Below are 23955 nucleotides of genomic sequence, written 5' to 3' on the forward strand. Positions count from 1 at the left end.
GAAAGGGTTTCTCTCTCTACCTAATACTGCCGACGCCACGTATTCCTACCCCCTCCCCCTTCCCAATCTGTTTCCAATCGGATGAGACCCCGCCGGCGCCGCCTCCTCCCGCTATCCGCCGCGCCGCTCTTCGCCGGCGCCCTCCGCCTCATCGCGCTTTCCTCCACACTGCGCTACCTCGACCAGATCCTCGCCGTGTCCCTCGCCTCCGTACACTACCCTCTCGACCCCCGCCCCGGAAACCTCAGCTCCCTCCTCCTCCGACCTCCGCTACGCGTCCCTCCCTCCCACCCACCTCCTCCGCCGCCCCGATCGCTTTCTCCGCTGCCGCTTTCTCTTCCGCTTGCCTCGACTACTTCTCCTTCGCCTTCGCCGCCACCTCGCTCATTGCTCTCATGGCGGCGGCGTGTCGTCTCCAACCGACTCCGCAGCCCGCGCGCGGCGCGCTGCACGCGCGGGTTACGCCGCCGACACGTTCGTGGCGTCCGCATTGGCCAAGCTGTAGCCTGTACGCTTCATGCTGTCCAGAGGTGACCACGCACGCATGGTGTTCGACACTGTGCAGTCGCCGGATACTGTTATGTGGAACACGCTGATGGCCGGCCGGGCTTCCTGGTTCGGAGGCCCTGGAGTCGTTCGTGAGGATGGCGAGTGCAGAGTCTGTTCGGTCTGACACAACCACGCTGGCAACGGTCTTACCAGCAGCAGATATAACAATGGGGAATTGGGGAGGATGCCTCTTGCAGAGAAGAGAGGGTTGGCGGAGTATGAGCATGTTCTGAAGAGAGGGTTGGCGGAGTATGAGCATGTTCTGACCGGTTGATCTCGGTGTATACAGCGGGGATGTGGAATTCTGCATGGCGTCTCTTTGACTTGATGGAGAATCCAGATTTGGTTGCCTACAATGCTTAATCTATGTTTGCTCGGCGAATTGCATGGTTGGTTCATCAGTTAATCTGTTTATTGGGTTGATGGCCTTGGAATTGAAGCCAAACTCAAGCACTGGCACTGATCCCGTATAGTTGTTTGGGAATGAGCTGCTTGATCAATGCTTACATGGTCCTCTCAAGTCTGGATTTACTGCGAATTCTCCAGTGTCGACAGCAATTACCATATTGTACTGTAGGTTAAATGATATGGAGTCTGCAAGGAAGGCCTTCAATGCGATGCCATAGAAGACCACGGAATCGGAATCATGGAAAGCAATAATACCAGGGTATGCCTAGAATGGCTGGACAGAGATGGCAATTGCCCTCTTTGAGCAAATGCTGGTACTTAACTTGTGACCAAATCCAATCATCATTTCTAGCTCTCTTTCAGCGTGTGCACAGCTTGGAGCTTTGTCCCTGGGAAAGTGGCTGCATAGGATTATCGCTGAGGAGGACTTGGGGCCCAATGTTTATGTCATGACAGCGCTCATTGACATGTATGCATAGTGTGGAAGCATTTCCGAAGCTCGGAGCATCTTCACTTCAACAGTATGGATAGCAAGAATGTGGTCTCATGGAATGCAATTAGCTGGATATGGCCTTCATGGGCCAAGGTGCTGAGGCTTTGAAGCTCTACAAGGACATGCTGGATGCAAACCTTATTCCAACAAACGCTACCTTCCTGTTGGTACTCTATGCATGCAGCCACATAAGGTTGGCTGAGGAAGGGCGCAAAGTCTTCCAGTCAATGACCGATCATTTTGCAATAATTCCAAGTATTGAGCATGCACATGCATGATGGACCTCCTTGGCTGAGCTGGCCAGCTCAAGGAGGTTTTTAAGCTCATTTCTGAATTCCCCAAGACCGCTGTTGGACCTGGCTTAATATTGCTTGGTGCTTGCATGGTCCATAAGGATAGCGATCTTGCACAAATTGCACCCCCAGAAAACAGCGGCTACTATGTTCTGCTCTCTAATTTACTTGTAGTCAAGAAGCAAATCTCTGAAGCAGCGGCAAAAGGCAGGAAGCTGGTTAAACTAATCGAGATAGTTGACAAGCCAAACTTCCTCATGGCCGGCGACTGTGCCCATCCACAGTGTGAGGCCATACTTGGAAAATCTTAACTTCAAAGACGATTTGACGCTAGGTATCGACCTGAGACAGAGCTAGCATTGTACGATGTTGAGGAGGAAGAGAAGGAGCATATGTTTGAAAGTGCACAGTGAAAAGCTGGCAATTGCCTTCGGATTTCTCAGCACAGAACCGAGATCTGAAATCAGGATAATCAAGAATCTTAGGGTGTGCCTGGAGTGCCACAACGCCACCCACGTTCATATCCAAGGTGACACAGAGACTGATTCTGGTTAGGGAATAGGGATGCTTCACGGTTTTCATCATTTCAGAGATGAGTTTGCTCCTCTGGAGAGATTACTGGTGTGATTCACCTGAAATGCCTCGGGTGTCTAAGCATATGGTGATTCAGGCCTCCACTGCCGCCTTGCCGCGATGGCTTCGTCCCCCATCTCTCCCTAGAAAACTATTTAAAAAAATAAAAATTGTAGATAATTTTAGAAAATGTAGAGGAAAATCAGAAAAATGTAAAAGAATATGAATCATGTAGAAAGTTTTGGCATGATATTTGCTATATTATGGACATTGAACAAAGTAGAAATCCATTTCCCCCTCAAGTGAGCCTAATGGACTTAATGAACAGTGCTCACTATTGGCCTAGCCTTTTTGTTTTTTTTTTTCTATTTTAAGTTTCAATTTCGGCTTGTCTGCAAAATATGGTGTTAGATTTTATTTTTCACAAACTAGTACTATAAATTAGGTACTACCTATATGATCTTTTTTTCCATTTTTTTACAATTTTGAATTTGTCCAAACTAAATGAATTTATGGATAGATGGTAGCTCTTAATTTGTTGATGGATGATATAAATTGAAGGGAAACAACCACCTCTATTATAGAAGCTTCTTAGGCCCAACATTTAAGGCCCAGCCGCCCAGCTGGCCCAACGCACCAAACCAATCGGAATATTCCATTCACTCACCGCACGACCTATAAAACCAATAGCGACGTGCCACGTTAGCCCATCCACGTCGCCCCCCCCCTCCCACTCTGCCCTCGCCGACACGTGGGCCCAACATAGTAACCGGTCCCACGAGCCAGGGAAAGACCAGAACCAGCCTCTTCCTCCTTTTTAATCCACCCACGCGTTCCCACTCCTCCTCCGCTCCTTCCTCCCCTCTCCCGATTCCCCAATTCGGAGGCCAAGCCTGCACCGGCAAGCGGCGGCGGCGGCGGCGACGAGGCGAGAGGGTTCCCTTCCGCGGAGCCGGCGGAGATGGAGGCCACGGCGAAGTACAACCGGGGCAACCCGGCGGTGAAGCGGATCCTTCAGGAGGTCAAGGAGATGCAGTCCAACCCGTCCCCGGACTTCATGGCCATGCCCCTCGAGGTCCCCGATCCTAACCCTGCATCCTGCATTTACATTCCTGCCCGATCTGGTCTTGGTTGTGTCCGAATCGAACGCTAGTGGGGCGAGATCTGGTTTTGATGGCGTTTTTCAGGGTGCGGAAATTTAGAGGCTTGATTTAATGCGTTGACCTTGGGGGTTCATCTGCATTTCTTCTTGATCTGATTGTGCAGTTTGTGCAATAACGAAATGTTGGGATGTTAGCGTATATCGATGTTGCGATTAGATCATCGTATGCAGGACGACTCTTGATATTGGGTAGTATTACGTCATTTCGATTAACTGGTGTGTGAATCAAGTGGGATTCCAGTATTACTTAGGCCGTTTCCATGATATATTTTCGGATTACAAATTTACTTATGGTATTCTGATCGAGGCTGATGTGTTTTTTATGATTTAAATGTATGTATTTGTGTAGGAGGACATCTTCGAGTGGCAATTTGCGATCCTGGGGCCACGAGACAGTGAGTTTGAGGGAGGAATCTACCATGGAAGGATCCAGCTGCCATCGGACTATCCGTTTAAGCCACCATCATTCATGCTGCTCACGGTCTGTAATTTCCCTGCGTTAGCTCACCATGCTATTTGTGAGCCCTTGCTAAATATTGTTTTTTATTATATGTTTATCTGTCATTCAGCCAAGTGGAAGATTTGAGATTCAAAAGAAGATTTGTTTGAGCATATCCAATTACCACCCTGAGCACTGGCAACCATCATGGAGTGGTGAGTACTGAGTAGCATTTTGTTTCGAAAGGGATTGTTCAAGTAAGCCCTTACTTTGAAGGGGTACCTAATGCAATGAGTAGCACCATATTTCATAGTCCACGGTGATTTGGTCTTGTGGGCTATACGAGCATGGTGCAAAAGTAATGCCTTCTTTTTGTATTGGTCTTTGTGATTTTCATGGGCGAGTACTTGCCCTATGACCAGGCCAAAAGAAACATGCACTTCTCCCTGCAGTTCTTACAAAACTTTGTGTTCAGCAGCTTCCTTTCAATGCTGCTAAGATACAATAGGCAGTCCATGGTGTTCTTGTTTTTTACAATTTGCTGCTTATCATAGCCTTTTGTCAGTTGGTGTATAATGAGAGATATATGCTAAAGCTTGTACACCAAATTATTCAATCTTAAAATACAACCAAGGATTGGCATGTAATTTTTTCTATCCATTCATATGGTGGGCACCATTTTTCATAGTATACAAATATTTACTATGTATACTATACGAGCATGGTGCCAAATGAAACTATTCTTTGGTTCTTTCAGGAATCGTCATGTAGCAAGTGTTTAGCACATGACTGGACCAAAGGAGGGACATGTGCTTTCCCTTTTTATATCTGTCCTGTGCATATCTTTTTGCTGTGAAGGAATAGTAGTACTTTTTTGTGTTTTTAAGGCAGCGTCATAGCCTCAATACGGAACCTTTTGATTTTATTGCAATTTATCATGGTTGGGAGTAAGTTAGATGGGTAGTGAGTATATATATGTACAGATTCATAATTCTTTGGGGAGGATATTCGTGCTGTCCGCAAATAATATATTAGTTACCCATTGAGGGATTGCCAATTTAGTGTTAGAAACCATTATGGCATTGATCCTCCAGCTGATACCAATTCCTTTTTTCCCCAATTGTTTGTGTTGCAGTGCGCACAGCTCTTGTAGCTTTGATTGCATTCATGCCAACACCAGGTGGTGGGGCATTGGGTTCGTTGGACTTCAAAAAGGAAGATAGACGGGCACTAGCTATCAAATCGCGTGAAACACCACCAAAGTTTGGCTCTGCAGAACGCCAAAAAGTAATTGATGAGGTAAATTCCTAACGCTCGTTTAATAAGAACAAACGCACACCTGTTCTGTTTCTGATGCAAAGAACTGTTGCAATGACAGATCCATGAGCAAATGCTCAGTAGGGCTCCCCCTGTTCCTCAGCTGCTGACAAATGAAACTAATGAGGAGACTAACCAATTGCCTGCATCTGATGCTTCTGATGAGCATGCACACAAGGCAGTTGGAGGCGTGAACACGTCTGGGTCCAACTCAGACTCTGTTAATAATGACTTTCCAAGGCCTGATTCTGAGTCAGAAATTGTACAACACATTGTTGAAGGTCGGACAGAAGGGGTTAGCAACCATTCAAGGGCCAACTTGAGCAGAGAAAACATTCCAAGAGTTGCTCCAACGCCACAGAATCCTGTTGTTGCAATCCAGAAGCCAAAGCATGACAGATTATTGACCTTGGCTGCATTTGGACTCACTCTTGCTATTATGGCCCTTGTGATCAAGAAGTTCTTCAAAATCAATGGTCTGGCCGGTTACATTGAGGGCAAGTTTTAGGTAGGTTTGTGCATAGATTTGATAAGAGCTATACTACCCCATTCGGTGTCTGAGCGGCTGCTATGCTTACCATAAGTTATAAACCCCTAAGAATTGTAAATGGCTGTTTAGTTATAGACGAAGTTGAATTGGTCCATTGGTACTACCCGTACCTTATTGTATATGCAGTACACCTGATGAAAATCGTTGTAAGGTCTTACATGATGTGCACAATTGTATATGCGGTACTCATGAAAATCATTACAAGATATTACATGATGTGCGCAACTGCACGTATGTTGTGCAATGGCCAGCGATCCGTTTGTTCTTGACGGGCATGAAAATTCTTAGATCCGTTTGTTCTTGACGGGCATGAAAATTCTTACTCCCTCTCTTTCAGATTGCTGCCATTCTAGCATTCAGTTTGTCTTATCAAGACACTTGTCATTTCTCACCTCAAAGCATTTCTCTAGCCTTCATTAATGTAGCTACGCACTACTGTTAATCAAAGTTGATGTAATGATGTTAATGCTACTTTGAGAAATGATCTGGATATAGTTCACGAGAGTCGATGTAATTTGTTGCGAGAACGAGAACTAAGAGCAAGAGCAAGTTTAAGTTTAATAGTATAGCCAACTACTAGCTCTAAATCATATATAGCCAATGTAATAGTCAATTAATACAATAGTTGCTTACTATATTATTAATACCTGGTTTTACATGTCATACATAAATTTGTAGTTCGCTGTTTTTCTCTCTCTTCCTTTATCTCTTTAAAATATATTTATAGCTGGCTTATAGCCTGCTATTGTACCTTCTCTAATGTAAAATGAAAATTTGCTAGAACTAATGCGAAACGAGAAGTATTGCATTCAGCATTACGATTCTCCCAGAGTCCCACTAATGTGAAATGAAAAGTTGCTAGAAGCGAAACGAGAAGTGTTGCATTCAGCATTAGGGAGTATTGCATTCAGCATTATGATTGTACCACTAATGTGAAATGAAAAGTTGCTAGAAGCGAAACGAGAAGTATTGCACTCGGCATTATGATTCACCCTACATCAGAGCCCATATCTAATTTTACCTTGCGTATAACGTATTGCCAGCAATTCAACGCAAGGTTCAGAATACTACTACGTACACCCTCCGTTATAAGTCACTCCATTTCATCATATTATAAATCGTTTTAATTTTTTTATAGATGATCTTTTTTTAAATTTGATCAAGTATATAAAAAATATAGCAACATTTTAATACAACAAACATATTATCAAAATATATTCAATGTTATTTCAATAGAACTAATTTAGTGTTGTAGATTATGCTAATTTTTTGATAAATTTAGTCAAACCTACAGAAAATTGTCTAAGGAAAAAAAATCAAATCGACTTGGCATGAAACAGAGGGAGTATCAAATAAGTTGCAATATTCATCGCAGAAGATATCCTCCTAGTAGTACATCTGTATTGTACAAACTTTGAAGCCTCAGGATGTGGTTGCTTGTGGAATCGCAAAACTATCTTGCCAAGCTAATAAAAACAGTGGATGCAATAACAGTTCTAAAAGATAACCAAAAAATGCTCCGTGGAGATTGAGCACTCCATGGCTAACTAGAAGCAGGAAGCGGTTGAAGGGCTTTAAGGGGATTCATGATAACTCCATCAATTAGACCATACTCCTTTGCCTCCTTCGCGCTCATGAAGTAATCACGGTCAGTATCTACGTTGATCTTATCTAGGGGCTGCCCAGTGTGGTATGCTAGGTATCCATTCAGGTTAGCCTTGTGATGCAGCATCTCATTAGCCTAAAAGAAATAATGGAAAATCAGTGACAGAAAAATCTTCTGGTGATACAAGTAACAATAGAAAGCCAGCAGAGTTGCTATTCGCTTGTGGAAATAAATGTATTTCATGTAGATCGAACCATATACCGGCAAGAGAGAAACAATGATATGATTAATTATTTGCTATTGAGATGTCGTCCTGATCTTGATAAAAACACAATTTAACTTTGTGGATTTACCTGGATCTCAAGATCAGTCTCTTGTCCTTGGGCTCCTCCGAGAGGTTGATGGATCATTATTCTTGAGTTAGGTAAGCTGTATCGCTTCCCTGTGTTACATTCACAAGTACAGTATTCAAGGATTCAGATCAGTCTAGTTGTAGAATAAATGTAGTACTGCATTAACAATCACTCAATTACCTTTTGTCCCAGCACTAAGCAGAAAAGCTCCCATACTGCCGAAAAGGGAAACAAAACAGTGAAAATGAGTGCATAACCGAAATCAACGCAACTTAAGGCAAGATGGATAGCTAAAAGAGAGCATTCCAAAAGTACAATGAGAAAGAAATGGTTACAGATTTGCAGCTGAACAGTTATCATGTTTTACTAATAAACTGTGTGCCTGGAATACTGATAAGCACTCCTGAATTTGCATTGTTGGCTAAACATTGATAAAGTACATGAAATGAAGAAACTCTCCTGTTATCAACATCCATATGGATTCTCACAAACATAAAGTTTGAAAAATTATATTTTGATTAAGGAGGTATGAGGGTACAAAGCTTCTTTGCTAACATGCGCAACACAAAATTTGATCTCAGTCAACCCAAAATCCTAGATTGAGGCTGATTATACTGAATAGAACATGCCTGATACAATCAATGATTTGGTGTGCTTCCCACATTATGAAAGGAGAAGGAATTAGGCGGGATATACAACTGGAAACAGGTGCATGTTTACATGTTGACCAGAATATAGCAACTGAAACCCTTACTTGAATAATTGAACAGAATGCTAAAGAATTAAACATTATAAGATGCATAAATTGCAGAGCGTCACAAATCCGAATCAATTGCCAATTAAGGATATCAGTTTTTCAGTACTAAATACCTTGCAGCAAGTCCAATACAAACTGTGGAAACATCAGGTCTGATATGCTTCATCGTGTCGAATATGGCCATCCCTAAACACAAAATGCAGTTTGGTGTGAAACAAATGTTCCAAGAGTGAGATGGAGCTATGAAAAAAAAATGGATGAGTTATTACCAGCTGTCACTGATCCTCCAGGAGAATTCACATACATAATGATATCCTACAGGAATGTTAAGAGGAAGTCAAGAATCGAATACTGAATGTAAGTACGAAATCATGAATATATGGTGCCATGGAATCAGGTCCTGGTAGATGAAATCGCAATACAAGCCTCACCATAAGGTTTGAGGTCACAAGTACATAACTGAATCACAGCCTAAGCTAGGACTAACAAGGACTCATATATAACCCAAAGTGAGTAGCAATGGTACTTTAGTGTCTGGTATTGAGTATTGACAGATAAAAGGACCATTTTATCTGGGGATTAACAACAATCATCCATTAAAACAAGACACCATATAGTTCATGTAAAATTGTAAATACAGTGAGCACCACTCCCTTCATCGCCTCAGTATTTTTAGAGTAAGCAGTTCGTAACAAAGCTTTGGCAGCTATTGGTATAGGAAATAGGAATTGGATGTCAGATAGCGTCTTATTCATCATTTTCACCTTGTTAGGATCGATGGCATCGAGATATAGCAGCTGGGCAACGATGATGTTCGCCATATCATCCTCCACGGGTCCACCACACCGGATAATCCTCTGTTCCACAATCACACAGAGTCAGACAGCACACAGAACCCTCCACAAATAAACTTGTGCAACAATCTAGTGCTCCCGTACGTGCTGGAAGAGTTGGCTGACGACGCTCTGGAACCGCTCCATCACCATGGGAGATGGCCCGCGTTCCTGTCCCGACGCATACTCCACAGGGAAGTAGGGCGACCTCGGCACCACCAAATCATCCCTACGAAACACACAACAACCACAGCATCATCAGCTCCCTCGCATCCCCACCCAACCCTCCCCCAACCAGACGATGCAGAGCTACAAATGGTTCGTCACAAAATCAACCCCCCCCCCCCCCCACCTGATCGACCAAATCCCGCTCCTCTGATGAGCGGCCCCGTGGCCAGCGGTGGCGGTGGCGGTCGCCACGGCCCGAGCGCACCTCCGGCTCCTGCAAGACCGAGTCAGTTAGGGTAGAGCGAGTGGAGCCACGACAGAGTAGAGTGAGGAGGGAGGGGGAAGAGGGGAGTGAACCTGAGGAGCGGCAGAGATCTCGGGGCGGGATTCGCGTTCGAGCTCGGGCGGAGGAGAGGGGCGGTGAGAGAGGAGGAGGGGGTGGTGGTGGTGGTCGCCATGGCCGCGGCTCGTGGGGGTTTTGGGCGAGGGTGGGGGCTTTGGTTGCGCCTCTTATCCGGGAGAGGGTGGTAAGAAGAAGAGAGAATAGTGTGTCTTCTTCGAGACTCGAGAGAGAGGAAGACGAGGAGAAGACGCGGGCCATGCCGACGATGTTGGTAGGCCTTTGGACGTCGGGTCATGGGCTTACGTGACGCCCCGAAAAGGTTTTTGATCATTCCCTCGCGCGCGCGCGCGCACCACGGACGTCCACCAGACACACACCCGTTAAATTCTAGGGAATTTAAAAAAAAAAACAACCCTATAAATCACTTGAAATTTCACATTACATCTCATAAGTTATTTTATTGTAAATGTCCACCTCTACTCAGTTTTTTTTTTGTAAAAACCATTCTAGTGCGAACGTGTTTAACCGAATCAACCCATTATCACTAGGGTAGGGATACCACAGGTTAAAGCTAGTCAAGTCAATTTTGTCCAAGTGTTTTGTATCAGATTTATTCTTCATGTTTAATTAATTTTTTTTAAAATATAGCGAAACTCAATACAAAAGTGTCAATACTGTACTATATAAATATTTAATTTTGGTAAAAGCTTCATTGACAGCTCATAATTCATGAAAACATGTTGATTCGATTAGACAGAGTAGATGGGTGGTATTTGCAATAAAATGGCTTATAAAGTGGAATGTCAAGTTTCAAGTGATTTATAGGATGATTTTTACAATTTTCCCTAAATTTTAAGCATCACTTTGAATCGCAGGAATAAAAAAAAACAGATAAATAGAAAAAAACAAAAAAAAAAGATTCTGATAGAAATGTAAATGTAAAATAGATAATTGCAAACATAGAAATGACCTTTTGATTAGATCGCATGAAAAACATGAAAAACATTTCTTGATTCAAAGAGCTATATAGAAAAACTATAGAAATAAGATCCTCCAAAATGTAATATTCATGAACGCCGTAATAATGTGAACTAATGATTGTGGACTTGAGAAACCCATGACTTCGCAATTTCAACCGCGCGAATAGCATGCAAATATTGCAGGAAACCATCTAATCCTTGCAGTGATAAAAGGAAAAATAGCACCGGAGGTCGACGAACATGTCCCCCACAGATTACTCGAGTCTGAAATAGAATCCTACATCTCAAAAAAACAATATGGTCATACATTGTCATACATACCCTACAAACATTTACTAGTGGGCTACATGGTCATACTACATAGTACACATACGATTGTCATTTACTGGAGGGACACAGACATAGCCATACATTGATACACAAGCTACTACAACTAACAGTGCTACAGATAATAAAGGATAAGCCAGATCGGCCAAGTCTTTCAAAAGATCATCTAGTTCCGATGCTCAGGTACTACATCCTAGCACTACTAAACATGGTTAGGCATAATCTCGAAGGCTTGTCATGGCTGCTACTGGGCACGATATGCAGCCTTCAGGAAGTTGTCGAAGGGGCTGGCGGGTGGGAGCTTCACTGCCGAGCAAGGCTCGGATGTCGTCCGGATGCTGCTCTCGAAACCGCATGAATTTACCTGGATGAATGTCGATTGCGATCGTGAGGGCCAGATGATACACACAGATGCAGAATAGGCAACATTCCAGAATGACATGGGAGAAAGACAGGACAAATCATGTACTTTAGGAATGATGAAATGCTGCGCAGATGGAAGGCTTGGAGCAGGATTGTCTGGCGTAGAGTCATGACCATTGACAAGCCAGCTTGAGAGCTTCTTCCTAGTGCCTGATCCCAAGGCTTCGCATTGACTGGTCATTGTGCCGTATGGGAGCGGGGAGGTCGAAACAGATGCTCCCGCAACTTGCCCGGCTACATGTAACGCCTGATTACAAAGATATGAGTTCACAGTAGAGAAAATGTTACATAGATTCAAATGCTCCATAATATATTTGTAGCCGAATCCACCACGTGATAAATACTATTTTGACAGCAGCAGAAAGGGGTACAAACACAACATGTTATGGTTCCATGCCACCTTAACAATTAATAAGATTAGGGCAACTAGAGCTAGCTGAGTAGCAGCAACTAGCAAACCATGTGCAAAGGCAGCTGATAAGTACTCACCGATTCAAGCAACTGGCCAACACCTAAGACACGAGGAACAGATTGTGGCATCGTAGTCTTTGATATCGAGCTACCGGTGTTTGTAATTGGTGACTCATGCAACCCACCATCTACTGAAGAGGTTCTTGAACACTCCTACAATGCAGAAGACAACTGAGAAGATACAAAAAGTAACAATAATTTTCATAATGGTAAGGTACAGTTACAAGGATCATTGCACCATCAAAGAATTTTATAAGAGCTTCCACCAGATGAATCATTAAAGACACCAGTTTTAATGTACCTACCTCATCAAAAGAAAGGGATTCATCAGAAAATGCCTGAACATGAAAATTGGCCCAGTCAAATGCTGAATTTGACCCAAACAAGGGCACCTCTTCAGGTGTAAACATTTCTGTGAGCTCCTTCACCAGTACATCCTTGTCCATCTGGCAATAGCAATTCCAAGAATATTAGATAACTGCACTTAACCATTGCTGTCAACAGCATGTGACCTCAATAAGAACACAACGTGCAGTGTCAACAGCAAATAGAAGGCAAAATCAACCTTTACCTCAGTTAAATTACACAGTGCACAAGCAACTACATCAAGTACTCGCTGATCATTAATCCCCACTTTTGTCCTGCAGTCAGAAAGTACAGATCTAGCGATTTCTTGATCGCTATCAGAACCATAGTTACCTAGATCAGATTGCAACCTTACATAGAGTTGCAAGTCTTCACCAATTCTTAGATAAGGATCCATCTGCAAAATATTTCATGAGTTATTTTCACTAAACAGTCATGGACATAAATTATTTTTATTTGTCAAATAGTAAAAGTAAGCAAAAATTGGTACACAAATAATTGGGCAATGAGCAAAAAACTAGACAGCAAATAAAAACTATTGCCAAAATGAAGCACTTTCATGCATATGCATGATTCCGTGAAAAGATAGCATCTGCGTTAGAATTAGGTACTTACATTGCAAGATGTAAAGCACCTCAGTACATCAACCAATTCAGTAATGTGACAGACTTTCCCAGCAAAAGCTAGCATGCTTGTTGCCAAGGTAAAAATAGACCGCTGGCAAGAAGGGGAAAGGACTCCTGGAAAAACATACATAAAGGCAAGTGACTTTTGTGGTTCAGAAGAGATCAATCACAAATTTCACTGTGTGGGTCCTACCATTTGAGGTTAAGGAAACACTACGAAGGGACAGCGGCAACTGAAAAAACTGAATGTTATTACTGTTCCTTGAATCCTGTAGCACCAACAAAAATATTTCCATGGCAAAAAAAAATATAGCTTAGACAAACCATGTGAACTTCCACTGCATGCAGGAATAACAGTAATAGTTATATATTTTCAAATCAACCCGTACCTTAAGGCGAGAAGAAATAGCCGTGAGGCTGTACGAGTGACCAATCGCCTCATAATTAAAAGGAGTGTTATCTGTCTGATTTGCCTGTACCCAAAACGCGGAGAGCAATTGATTTGTTTGATCTTCAGTTAGCATGACAATATTAGCCTCCTGGGAAATACATAGAGAGGATTATTCAAATATCACGATTACCATACTCAAGGATTATATACATGCATGCCCCATCCGACACAAAAAAAAAAAAACATCGGAGACAATGACACTAAAGCAAGAAATGAACAAAGGATGTGTGCTTCAATTACTACGTCCGACACACAAAAAAAAAACATCGGAGACAATGACACTAAAGCAAGAAATGAACAAAGGATGTGTGCTTCAATTACTAGTAGAAGTGCCATGTCACTGCAAGCAGGACAAACAATCAAACTCACTGAAAGAAAAAATACCTCTGCAGAACTAGTTAGTGCTGCATATCGATCAGTGAAAGAGAAAACCAGCTTTGAAAAATAAGCCGAGTTTTTACGTGCCCAAACATGTTTATTTTCCTCTTCACTTATGCTTTTTTCCTTCTCATCATCCATGTTTCCTGTCTTATCAGAACCTAAACTTTCTTTTTCTCTCCTTAACTTCTCAAGTAGAGCAGTAGCTGAAGCAAATACTGATGTAGTCCGAGACTGCCATTTTTTTGTTTCATATAGAAAGTCTGATTCACTCCTCTGACGGCTTGGTCCTCGAACAATAACAGCAGAAAACATGTGGTGTGCCCCCACACGAGTGTCAACATCTGGATGTACCATGGACTTCAGTATCTGCTGGAGGAGTGCTTCTGGAAACAGCTGCTAAGAAGAGTTATTAAAGAATTAGTAAAGAATGGCAGAAGTGATCCACATAGCATTGGTCAGAGAATAGTATTTTGTAAATATAGAGAAGAATATTAACCACAAAAGTTAACTATTTTATCCGTATATGAGCTACACAGTTCCTGAACTTGATTGCAATCCTTTTTATTCTGATACTTAACTCAAATAGTGAGTAGATAGTATAGATTCAGACTAACCATAGGAGCGTTTGAAGACATTGATGTCAAGGAGATTATGTGCGAAAGGATCAGCAAACTTCCAATCGATGCTCTGGCAACCACAAGCATAGAAGGCAAATTCTCCAGTGTAATTGCCATCATGTCATAGAGCGGCCGCACATCATTAATCTGGAAGAATATCCCAGAGATTAGCAAAAAATGGTGAAACTATAAGAATATGTGGTAACATAGTTATGAACTGGTGTGATACTAGTGTAAAGTTTTTGAAACGCAAGCTCATGCAATTAAACATTGCTGAGAAAGAAACACCAAAGTAATCTGTGGCAGATGATAAAATGTTAGCATGTGGCTGGGATAGTGGATAACATACTCCTGTGACAACTTCTAGAAGACAGTCCTGCAAGAAATTTTGAAGTGATTCATTCAAGTTCAGCTCTTCAATACTGGCTGACTCCATGGCCTCTAGTGTTTTCCTCAAGTGTCTGCACAAGTCACCTGCTACTACAAGCTCAGCAGCAATTCCTCGTGACCGTAGCTGCCGTGCCAATAAAGTAGCTGTCTGGATCATATCAGATTTAATCTGAGGATCATACAAAACATTTTTGTGGTCGAGGTGCCGGATGACAGAAGTCAAAATCAATTGTTCGTTGCCTGAGAAGGAAAATATGAATTATCAGACAAGGACAAGCCCCCGGAAAATACAGAGAGTAAAATAAAGTGCAAGCCCAGGCTGCAATGTGTTCAGTAATGAAGTTGAAAGCAAGCTCTGTAACAAGAAGCACTAGTTTAAAGATATTTAAATGGAATGACATTTATTTATTATTTAAAAAAAGAGGAAATTAGTAACACACTTGGTATTACTGGAAGAGTTAGGAAACTTCATGTTGATTGTCAGATATCACGCTGTTTGCAATTTTTTATTATTTTTATTTTGCAAGCAGTTTTCCAAACCTTATTATGTATAAAAACTTACCTGAACTTTTTTCAAGATAAGACATATCAGACAAAACAAGCAAAGCTAATCCCTGTCGAGGAGCCCATTGCTTCTTTTTATCGAAGTAAGAAAGCATTGGATCTAGGATGCGTCGCATTGTTGTACTCTCTTTGGCCAGCTCAGCAAGCTTCTGAACACAAATGTGTGCCCATACTTCTGGAGATTCACGCTCCTCCCTGCATTGACGATTACATCACTTGGTTAAGCATAAGGGAACAGATAAGATGCTTCAAATATTTATGTAGCACAAAGTATGACTAGAAGAAGTGTGTTAAAAATATAGATCGGTAACTATCGCAAGAAATGCACTTATGAAATCAAGTCCACATTCATTTATTGATTGGTGAATCAATCAGCAAGATAACTCTGCTATTCTTCCGAGGGGAATTTTTTAGATGGGGAATGCATTCAATATCCTTCTACCTTAACTGATAGATAACTTCTGGCATGCTCTTCTTATAAATCTTCATACGCAACACTAATTACTTTAGACAAACAACATTAAATAATAGTTGAAATACATATACAGCTTAAAGTGTGTCAGTTTTCCAATTATAGAATGTATATATCCTTCAAAATAGGAAGGATAAAGACATGATTTATTGCATTGACAACAAACAAGACTGAAATAAAATGAAGGACTGGGGTATCACAATAATTACACTTTTCTGCACAGAGATTAGGAAACGAGAGTGCAGAAACACTTATTATCTACAAAGTATACAATTTCAGCACAAAGTTTAGGAAATTGTGTAGCAAGCACATAATAAAGATACTTCACCTGGTCAGGGCCGAAGAATCCCTAGCTGATCGCAGTCTAATAGCTGTACTGTTGCAATTTACATCATTACCACCACCTAAGCCAGCTCTCCCCTCACGTCTTACTATTTCATCAACCCAATTATGCTGCGGTGCATGTCTTTCTTCGTCACCAGCAGCAGATTCTTCCACTCTATAATTCTCCAAGACTGACTGCACAATCTGCCACACCCAGTGAAAGTAGAGTTATTCGCCAGTAATAATAAAAATGAAAACAGTTCAACAAGAAGCCTTTCCTCTAAGGAGAGAGAGCATAAATGAACTATTTGGCTGTTAATGTATTATGGCCCGATAAATCAGGTAGATGTCAGAACAACAATAACTAAAAAGTTGGATATGTGTGTTTGCACAGATGACAAGAAAAATAACTGCTCTAGTATGTGGGGATAAATTGGCATCTCTAAGTTAGTGCAAATGGATAACCTCAACCCAGTAAACAGGTTCATGTGCTAGTATGGTATCTTGAACTCAAGCAAATAGGTTTAATTTCCAATAGATTACACAAGGAATGAACGATAGGTGGTTCCCACAAGGAACCTATTGTCGCTACCTCATCAAAATCCGCAAATATGTACGAATGCTCCTTCATGAACCAGATCTGCACAATATTATGATAGTAGTTAACAGAACTACACTTTGAAACTAAGTCGTGCAAGAGAAAGTCAGGAAAAGGATCTGAAAAGGCATATATTACCATTGCTGATAAGCACTGAAGGCTTGCTGCCCGGAGAAGACTGTGCTCCACTCCCTGTTGCCGTGAGAGCACACATACTTTGCGAACCAAGCTTTCAATATTCCGTGCATACGTGTTATCCACCTGTTAATGTACCATAATAATGATTCTGATACATTCACTAAAGAAAACAAATGATCAAAGGGTAGTATTTACAATGCCTGACCTGGCTATAAATAAACTTCGCCAAAGTTTGGCATCCAAGAATATGAATGTTCTCTTGCTTGCTTTCCAGGAGCTCAGTAAGAACATTCACCAGGCTAATGGCAAAATATGCCCTATATCATCACATGCACACAATAACAAGAAATAAGAACTCTTCCTGTCAAATAACAGTTCGATATAGGAAACCTAAGGGTCAGCCAATAAGTTTGCACGCTCACATTTGCTCCTTGCAAATGAAGAGTAGCTTGCTGTATGCCTCAGTGATAATTTTGATAAAGTTCACATGAGCAGAACGTAGCTCCTTGTGACTCCTCAGTTCCAGAAACTTGGCAATCTGCAATAAGCAACGGTAAATGGAAACATGAAAAAAATTAACCACATACTCAGGAGTATTTTATCAGTATAATAAAAGGTAGCAATATGATATCAGCACATGCCTTAGGAATGCGCAGGGGATTCTTCGCTGCATATTCACATAACTTCATGATTTTCCTCTCATTTGGAAGGCCATCCTGCAAGTAAATTCTGCAAAATCAGCAGCGCTACACTTGACAGTGAAGTTGCATTGTCCACGAATATGTCGTCAGTGGAGAATATAACCATTTGATAGGCAAACTCCATAGAGCAGGTTAACAAGGACTATTAACTGCTTATAGATCAAAAACAGCACAATGCATTAAAGTTGCAGCAACAATGTCCAAACAGGACTTGCTAATCTAAACTTGCACAGAAATAAAGTGAAAAGCAAACACATACAGGCGTCTTGGGGAATATCTCGGCAAGCAGTTTCTTGTAACGCTTGACAGGGCGCCGCGAGCTTGGGCGCAGAGCTGGACAGCACACGCACATACTCTCACACGAAGGAAAGAGCTTCGCCGACATGAAACCCATCTTCCTTGAACCCCAAAGGTTGGAGCAACCACCTGGTTCTCACACCTCAACCTGCATAAAGGCATCAAAGTGTTATGGATCTCCAATGCTTATCACCAATAGCACTAGTGACTAATGTGCTAGCATGCGTGTAGTTTGGTTGTAATATACATGGAATTTATTGGCAGCAATCAAAAGAGAAACTGGCAAGGATCTGTGAAGAAGAGAGGTATAGGAGATTAGGAGGAGTAGAAGAACAAGGAGAAAGGAAGGGAGATAGAAATCTTGGCTATGTTATGTACAGCCCATGCCACTACTCCATCCACAAACCAGATCATTAGTCTCTGAATCTCACAGCCCAGTCCAACACCATACCATCTAGAGGATAGTTCATGATTTAAGGCAAGTTGCACACTTGTTTTTGTGAAATATGACAGCTAAGCATGCATTTCATGCACAAGGGTATGGATTCTAATGTGGAGGTTCATAGGCTGCCAAAGATTGTGGTTGTTATTAGAGTTTTGCACCCTTGGCTAGGTGAGCCTCATGTTTTACTTAATGCGAACCTGGATGTCAGTAATGGATAGGTAGAAACTTTGCACTTAAAAAAACAGCAAGCACGGCGGGTTACCATTAGAATAATAGCAAGGAATGCTAAGCACACCATCCTGATTCTTAAACAACGTCTAAGTAAAGCACCTATAAATTGGTTCAATGATCAAAAGGTACCACTCATTGCAGGCAATGAAGGCCTGAGATGAACTCCAAGAGAACAAGTAAAAATTAAAAGTATGCGGCGGTAGCGAAGCCATAAACCAGCAAATCGAACCACCGGCACTAGATCGAGGTTGCAGCAACAGGGAAAGCACCGCGCACTGGGCAAGACATGGCATCCCTAAACCCCCCCAAACAAAACCCTAAAAACTGCGAGACAAGCAGCAATAATACCAAATCTGCACAAACCCAGAAAAAAACACACGCACAAGCACACAGACCAAAATACACCACCGCAATGAAGCGCGAGGACTACTCGTAGGCGGCCGCATTGCCACTCCAAGCCTCCCCAGCTTCAAATCGACGCACCGACGACAACATCCACCTCAAAAACAACCCCCCAAAAAAAACCCTCAATCTTCGTCTCACCGACGAAACCAACATACCACCCTGAAGTCGCCGCCCAAGAAAAAAAACGAGAAAAAAAAAACAAACCCGCAGGAGAGCGAGGCAGCAGTGAAGTTACCCTCCCACACTCCCGCTTCGCCGCCGCCGCCGTCCAGAGTGCCGCCCCGGAGAAGCACCCAGGCCCAGGCCTCGAAGGGGAAGGGGGAGGAAGATTTGGGTGGGGAGGGAGGGAGGCCAGGACTGAGGCGCAGCGCAGAGGGGCAAGGACAGAAGAGGCCACGTGCCTCGGTGGCAGGGCCAATTGGAGCAGCCTTTTTCTTTGCCTTTGCCCCTGCCCCGCCCCGCGCTTTCCACACACACCACCCGTCTCTACCCAACGGGACTCGCTTTTTCACAATTTCAGTACAGCTCGAGGGTTTTGTTGGGAAGCGGGTGAGAGACCGCGCATGCAGGTCGGTGGCACCGTGGCTGCGGCGGCGAAGGCCGGAAAGAGAGAGAGATTGCCGGCGCTCGGTGGCCGGAGATCAGGGGAGCGGAGAGCGGCCGCACGCCGGGGCATCCACCGGCGGCGGAGGAGGGCACGCGGGAGAGAGAAGGGGAAGAGGGAAAAGGGGGAGGAAGAGATCGAGATGGGTGTGAAATAAGAGGAAATTAGGATTTCGAGTGGCTGACAAGTAGGTCCGGAGAGGCATGGTTGTAAATCAAATGTGTACTGTATATTGAATTATTGGTAAGCTTATGGGCTGAAACATGCAAGGGGCTGAAATGTAAATTTATTCAGTAGGCCATTCAATGCGCCACACATCATTAAGTCGTTGTCTCGTTGAAACCAAAGAGCGATTCCTATTGACACGATCTTGAAAGTTAATCATGCCAAAGTGTGTTTCTTTTTACAAATCAAAATCGTAAAACATTTCGCATGATACGCCGTCCATTAGTTGCTAAAAGTTTAAGAATTGACTGTAGTTATTTCAAAACTATGTTTATCTCAAAAGGGATGTGATAGTAAAAGTTATAGTGTGGATATATATACAGATACAACTAAATTAGTAATACTACCTATTAAATATTGCTAATAGATAGACCTACGGTCTACGGAGCAGCAGTGGAGTTGAAACTTGTGGACTTCGAAAAGGATCTTTTTTTTATGTATCCAAAGCTTACTTAGTAACTACAGTTACTGTTCATTCATTAGATTAAGACACTGTGATGCATCCTAGGACATTGGTAGTAGTTTAATTAGTCCCTGGTCACCCAGGTTGGTGCGTTCCAGACGCTTACATGCATGGCTGAATTATGTTGTTCATTGTTTTGTCAGGACATCGGATTCTTTTTATGGTTATGCTTTATTTAATAGGTCCATGGATTAACTCGTGGAGCAAAGGACCATTTGAAACGAGACAGGATAAATGATGGAAATTTCTTTGCATGAAGGAAAGCAGGCGATACATTACAGGTTACAGCATGAAGGAAATTTCTCCGTCTTCCGCACGGTGAAAAGGAGATATTCTCAGCGCCTAGGATCGCTTAATTGGTGAATTAGGGTGCGTTCGTTCATGGGGGATTGGGTGAGAAAGCCCATCGTATTCCACGCGCACGCTTTCTAAACTACTAAACGGTGTATTTTTTGTAAAAAAATTTTATAGGAAAGTTGTTTAAAAAATTATATTAATTCATTTTTAAAATTTAAAATAGTTAATACTCAATTAATCATGTGCTAATGGCTCACCTCATTTTGCGTATCTTCCCAATCTTCTCAATCCCCTTCTCCTCAAACTTTAGAGAACATAATAATTGTTTGTTTAATAAAGAAAAGACAGATAACGGTATGCTTGCCTGGGATGCAGGTACTCTGCAGTACTGCTCACTGACATGTGGGCCCGGGCCAGTGAGCAGTACTGCACATGCAGTACTATAGAGGATCTCAATTGGCTTGCCTGGTACTCCTACGAAAGAGATGGTTTGATAAGGATATAAGCAGCCTTCGGTCCCACTACATTCTTGCTTCATTAGAGTTCTTTTGAGCTTTTTGACAGCCACTTCCTTATTTTCTCATGAGGGCAAGTGTTATGGTAGATGTGCCACATCTAAATTTATCCACATCATTCACTCATAGGGCCTGTTTGGTACAGCTCCAACTCCTAAATATAACTCCAGGAGTTGAGTCTGGAGTGGAGTTGTGGAGCTGTCTAAACCCAGCTCCACAACTCTAGTACATTTTGTGAGAGAGCTCCACCCAACTCTACTCCCAGTTCTGGTGGAGCTGAAACTATTTGGCTGAGCTCCAGCTCAGCTCCAGCTCCAGAAGGGGTTGAGCTGGAGCTGGAGCTGTGCCAAACAGGCCCATAAATTAAGAGGTAACCTATACAATATGTCACCTCTAGTACACAAATACCAATGTCTCTTATACTTTCACACCCCTCTTGAAATTTGTGTGGAGGTTACCTCTTCATTTGGGGGTGGTTCACCATCTCTCTCCTCACTTCTCTCCTCCACCTCATCACTCAATCCAATGTGGCACATTTAGGGGTAGCTTATGGAGCATTACAGTACTTGCCCTGAGTACGTTATTCGAACGGATAAAGATATACTTCCTCCGTTTTATAATTTAAGACTTTCTAGCATTACTCACATTCATTTATATGTTAGTGAATTTAGATATATGTATGTGTTTAGATTCATTAACACCTATATATATGTGGGTAATACTAAAAGTCTTACATTGTGAAACGGTGGGAGTATTGTTTATAAAATGGGACTGTCTATATATCTATTGATAGAAAATCCAATCTCCCATCTTTCAAATTTTTTACCATCGGATATGCTTTAAGATTCGTGCAGAGACATTAACCCTAGCTCTTCTCCTTCCGTTCCCCTCACATCGCTTGTTCTGCCGCCCCCATCGCTCTTTTCTCTACTCCGCCTGATCCCCCACCGCCACCGCCCACCTCGCCGGCTGTCCGGAGGGCGTCAACGGCACCGGCGAGACCCCCCTCCCCCTCCCCCTTCCCGAGCATCGGCGACGAGATGCCCCCACCACCAACACCGGCCCACTGCCCTCCTCCAGCCCCGCAGCTCCGGCGCCTCGCCGCCCACCGCCGAGCTGCCGCCTCCCCTGGTCATCCCTCTAGAGATGGCAAACTCCTCTCCTTCCCCTCCCCCTCCCACTCCCACCCCACCCCAGGACCCTAACCCGTAGGGTCCTCTGCCGGAGTCTAGGGTGTCGCCGGCGCCGGAGAAGAAGAGGAGGTTCCCGGAGTTGGAAGAGAGCCTGGAGCACGAATCTCAAAGCTCATCCGATGTTCCAAAAATTGCAAAATTTGGGAGGTGCAATTTCTGTCGAAAGAAGGTTAGCAATTCCGTTATAAAATATCTTCTATGTACGATTTTCTTTTAAAAAAGTCAAATTAATTTACTTTTAAATTTTATAATAGCGAATACTGCTTAATTAATCAGTGACTTTTTTCATTTCATGTGCAACTGTTTAGCCCACTCAAAATGCTTAAACGAACGCAATCATTACTGGGAGCCTACTATACCTATATGCTTATCACATTTGTTTGTCTTTAAAATAATACTCCTATGTACCGCACATTCCTTCTTTCGTGGACGAAATAAGGATTGAGGAAAGAAGAAAACATATCATCACATTCAAATCTTAGGGTGTGTTCCTTGCTCCGTGTTCCCAACCCTTCTCCCTCGTGTTCCACTCATACACTTTTCAAACTGCGAAACGATGTGTTTTTTTTCAAAAAGTTTCTACATGAAAGTTGTTTAAAAAAATCATATTGATACATGTTTTAAAAAAATAGCTAATACTTAATTAATTATGCATTAATAGCTAATACTTAATTAATTACGCATTAATGAACCGCTCCGTTTTTCTACGGCTACGTCGAGGCCATCTCCTTCCTGTAGAACCAGGCGTCGCAGCTGCAGATGCAGCTCGCCGTCGCGCAGGGCGAGATCCTCTACATCCAAGATGCAGCACCGCGATGGCAACGAGAACGAGAAGAGTGCGAGAGAGAAGGAAGAGGGAAAGAGAGAAGGTGCTAACGTGGACATCCTGACACGTGGGTCCCATGCTGACTCAGCTGCCACGTCGGATAAAACCGGGGTCAAAACCACCGAATGACCTAAAGTGAACGGTTTTGTAAGTTGAGAGATGTCGTATATCTAGTTTTGCAGTTGGGGGACGATTTTGTAACTCGATGATAAGTTGCGAAAATGCTTCTCTTCGAACATCCGATCAGACAGAAAACATCGAACACCTACAACCAGCTTACTCCTTATTACTTAATTTCTTCTTTTTCTCTGTTGACGTCAAATCAGGCCTGTGGATTGGATGAACCCTTGTCACTGTAACATACATGTCTAGCCGTTTCTTTTCATTCTTTCCTCCTCTCTTTAAATATTTTCTCTCCTAAATTACTTATCCGATATACAAACCGATCACACCGTTGTATTCGTTGCAATTAAATCTTTACAACAAGATATCACATGATTATATTATCTCAAAAGAAAAACATGTGTTTCAAACCGTTAAAACAAAATGTTCATACATGATAGTGATATGTTTCAATACGTGTCTTCAGTGTGTTTCATAAAATTCCTGAAACTACCTGCTACTACTCTCTCCACCTCATGCATGCATATATACATGTATTTTAGCAAGCTTCAAAATGATTTTTCTCTTAAATTACTTATTCAATCTATGATCCGATCACACCGTTGTATTCGTTGTAATTAAATCTTTACAACAAGATATTGCATGATTATATTTTGAT

General features: G+C 42.5%; 3 protein-coding genes and 1 pseudogene across 5 annotated transcripts; 2 read left to right on the forward strand and 2 right to left on the reverse strand.

Moving 5' to 3' along the window:
* The first annotated feature begins 73 nt into the window (after positions 1-73).
* On the forward strand, positions 74-3253 carry LOC127767500 (uncharacterized; annotated as a pseudogene).
* On the forward strand, positions 3158-6028 carry LOC127767497 (ubiquitin-conjugating enzyme E2 32). Its single transcript, XM_052292853.1, has 5 exons — positions 3158-3391; positions 3828-3959; positions 4048-4132; positions 5053-5216; positions 5296-6028. Exons 1-5 carry the CDS (start codon positions 3278-3280, stop codon positions 5740-5742), a joined length of 942 nt encoding a protein of 313 aa, XP_052148813.1. The 5' UTR covers positions 3158-3277; the 3' UTR covers positions 5743-6028.
* Positions 6029-7110: 1082 nt separating this feature from the next.
* LOC127765277 (ATP-dependent Clp protease proteolytic subunit 5, chloroplastic) lies at positions 7111-10059 on the reverse strand. The gene is made up of 9 exons (XM_052290143.1): positions 9859-10059; positions 9686-9775; positions 9439-9562; positions 9265-9357; positions 8770-8815; positions 8614-8686; positions 7924-7958; positions 7744-7832; positions 7111-7525 (listed from the first exon to the last, which is right to left on the reverse strand). The coding sequence occupies exons 1-9, from the start codon at positions 9957-9959 to the stop codon at positions 7328-7330; spliced, it is 849 nt and encodes a 282-aa protein (XP_052146103.1). The 5' UTR covers positions 9960-10059; the 3' UTR covers positions 7111-7327.
* A 1006-nt stretch (positions 10060-11065) lies between these two features.
* On the reverse strand, positions 11066-19725 carry LOC127766626 (protein SEMI-ROLLED LEAF 2). 3 transcript variants are annotated; one of them, XM_052291727.1, is made up of 20 exons: positions 19287-19725; positions 17933-18118; positions 17614-17688; positions 17395-17510; positions 17178-17289; positions 16973-17095; positions 16829-16876; positions 16241-16440; positions 15439-15635; positions 14836-15116; positions 14484-14633; positions 13873-14265; positions 13427-13576; positions 13231-13306; positions 13027-13151; positions 12617-12808; positions 12351-12491; positions 12064-12198; positions 11621-11821; positions 11066-11515 (listed from the first exon to the last, which is right to left on the reverse strand). In XM_052291727.1, exons 2-20 carry the CDS (start codon positions 18065-18067, stop codon positions 11396-11398), a joined length of 2970 nt encoding a protein of 989 aa, XP_052147687.1. In that variant the 5' UTR covers positions 18068-18118; positions 19287-19725; the 3' UTR covers positions 11066-11395. The 3 variants fall into 3 exon arrangements, with proteins under 3 accessions (XP_052147687.1, XP_052147688.1, XP_052147689.1); XM_052291728.1 differs by having other exon boundaries at positions 19256-19725; XM_052291729.1 differs by having other exon boundaries at positions 13873-14262; positions 19287-19722.
* Positions 19726-23955: the final 4230 nt, after the last annotated feature.

The sequence above is a fragment of the Oryza glaberrima genome, chromosome 3, assembly GCF_000147395.1.
Source record: "Oryza glaberrima chromosome 3, OglaRS2, whole genome shotgun sequence".
In the NCBI taxonomy this organism is placed as follows: Eukaryota; Viridiplantae; Streptophyta; class Magnoliopsida; order Poales; family Poaceae; genus Oryza; species Oryza glaberrima.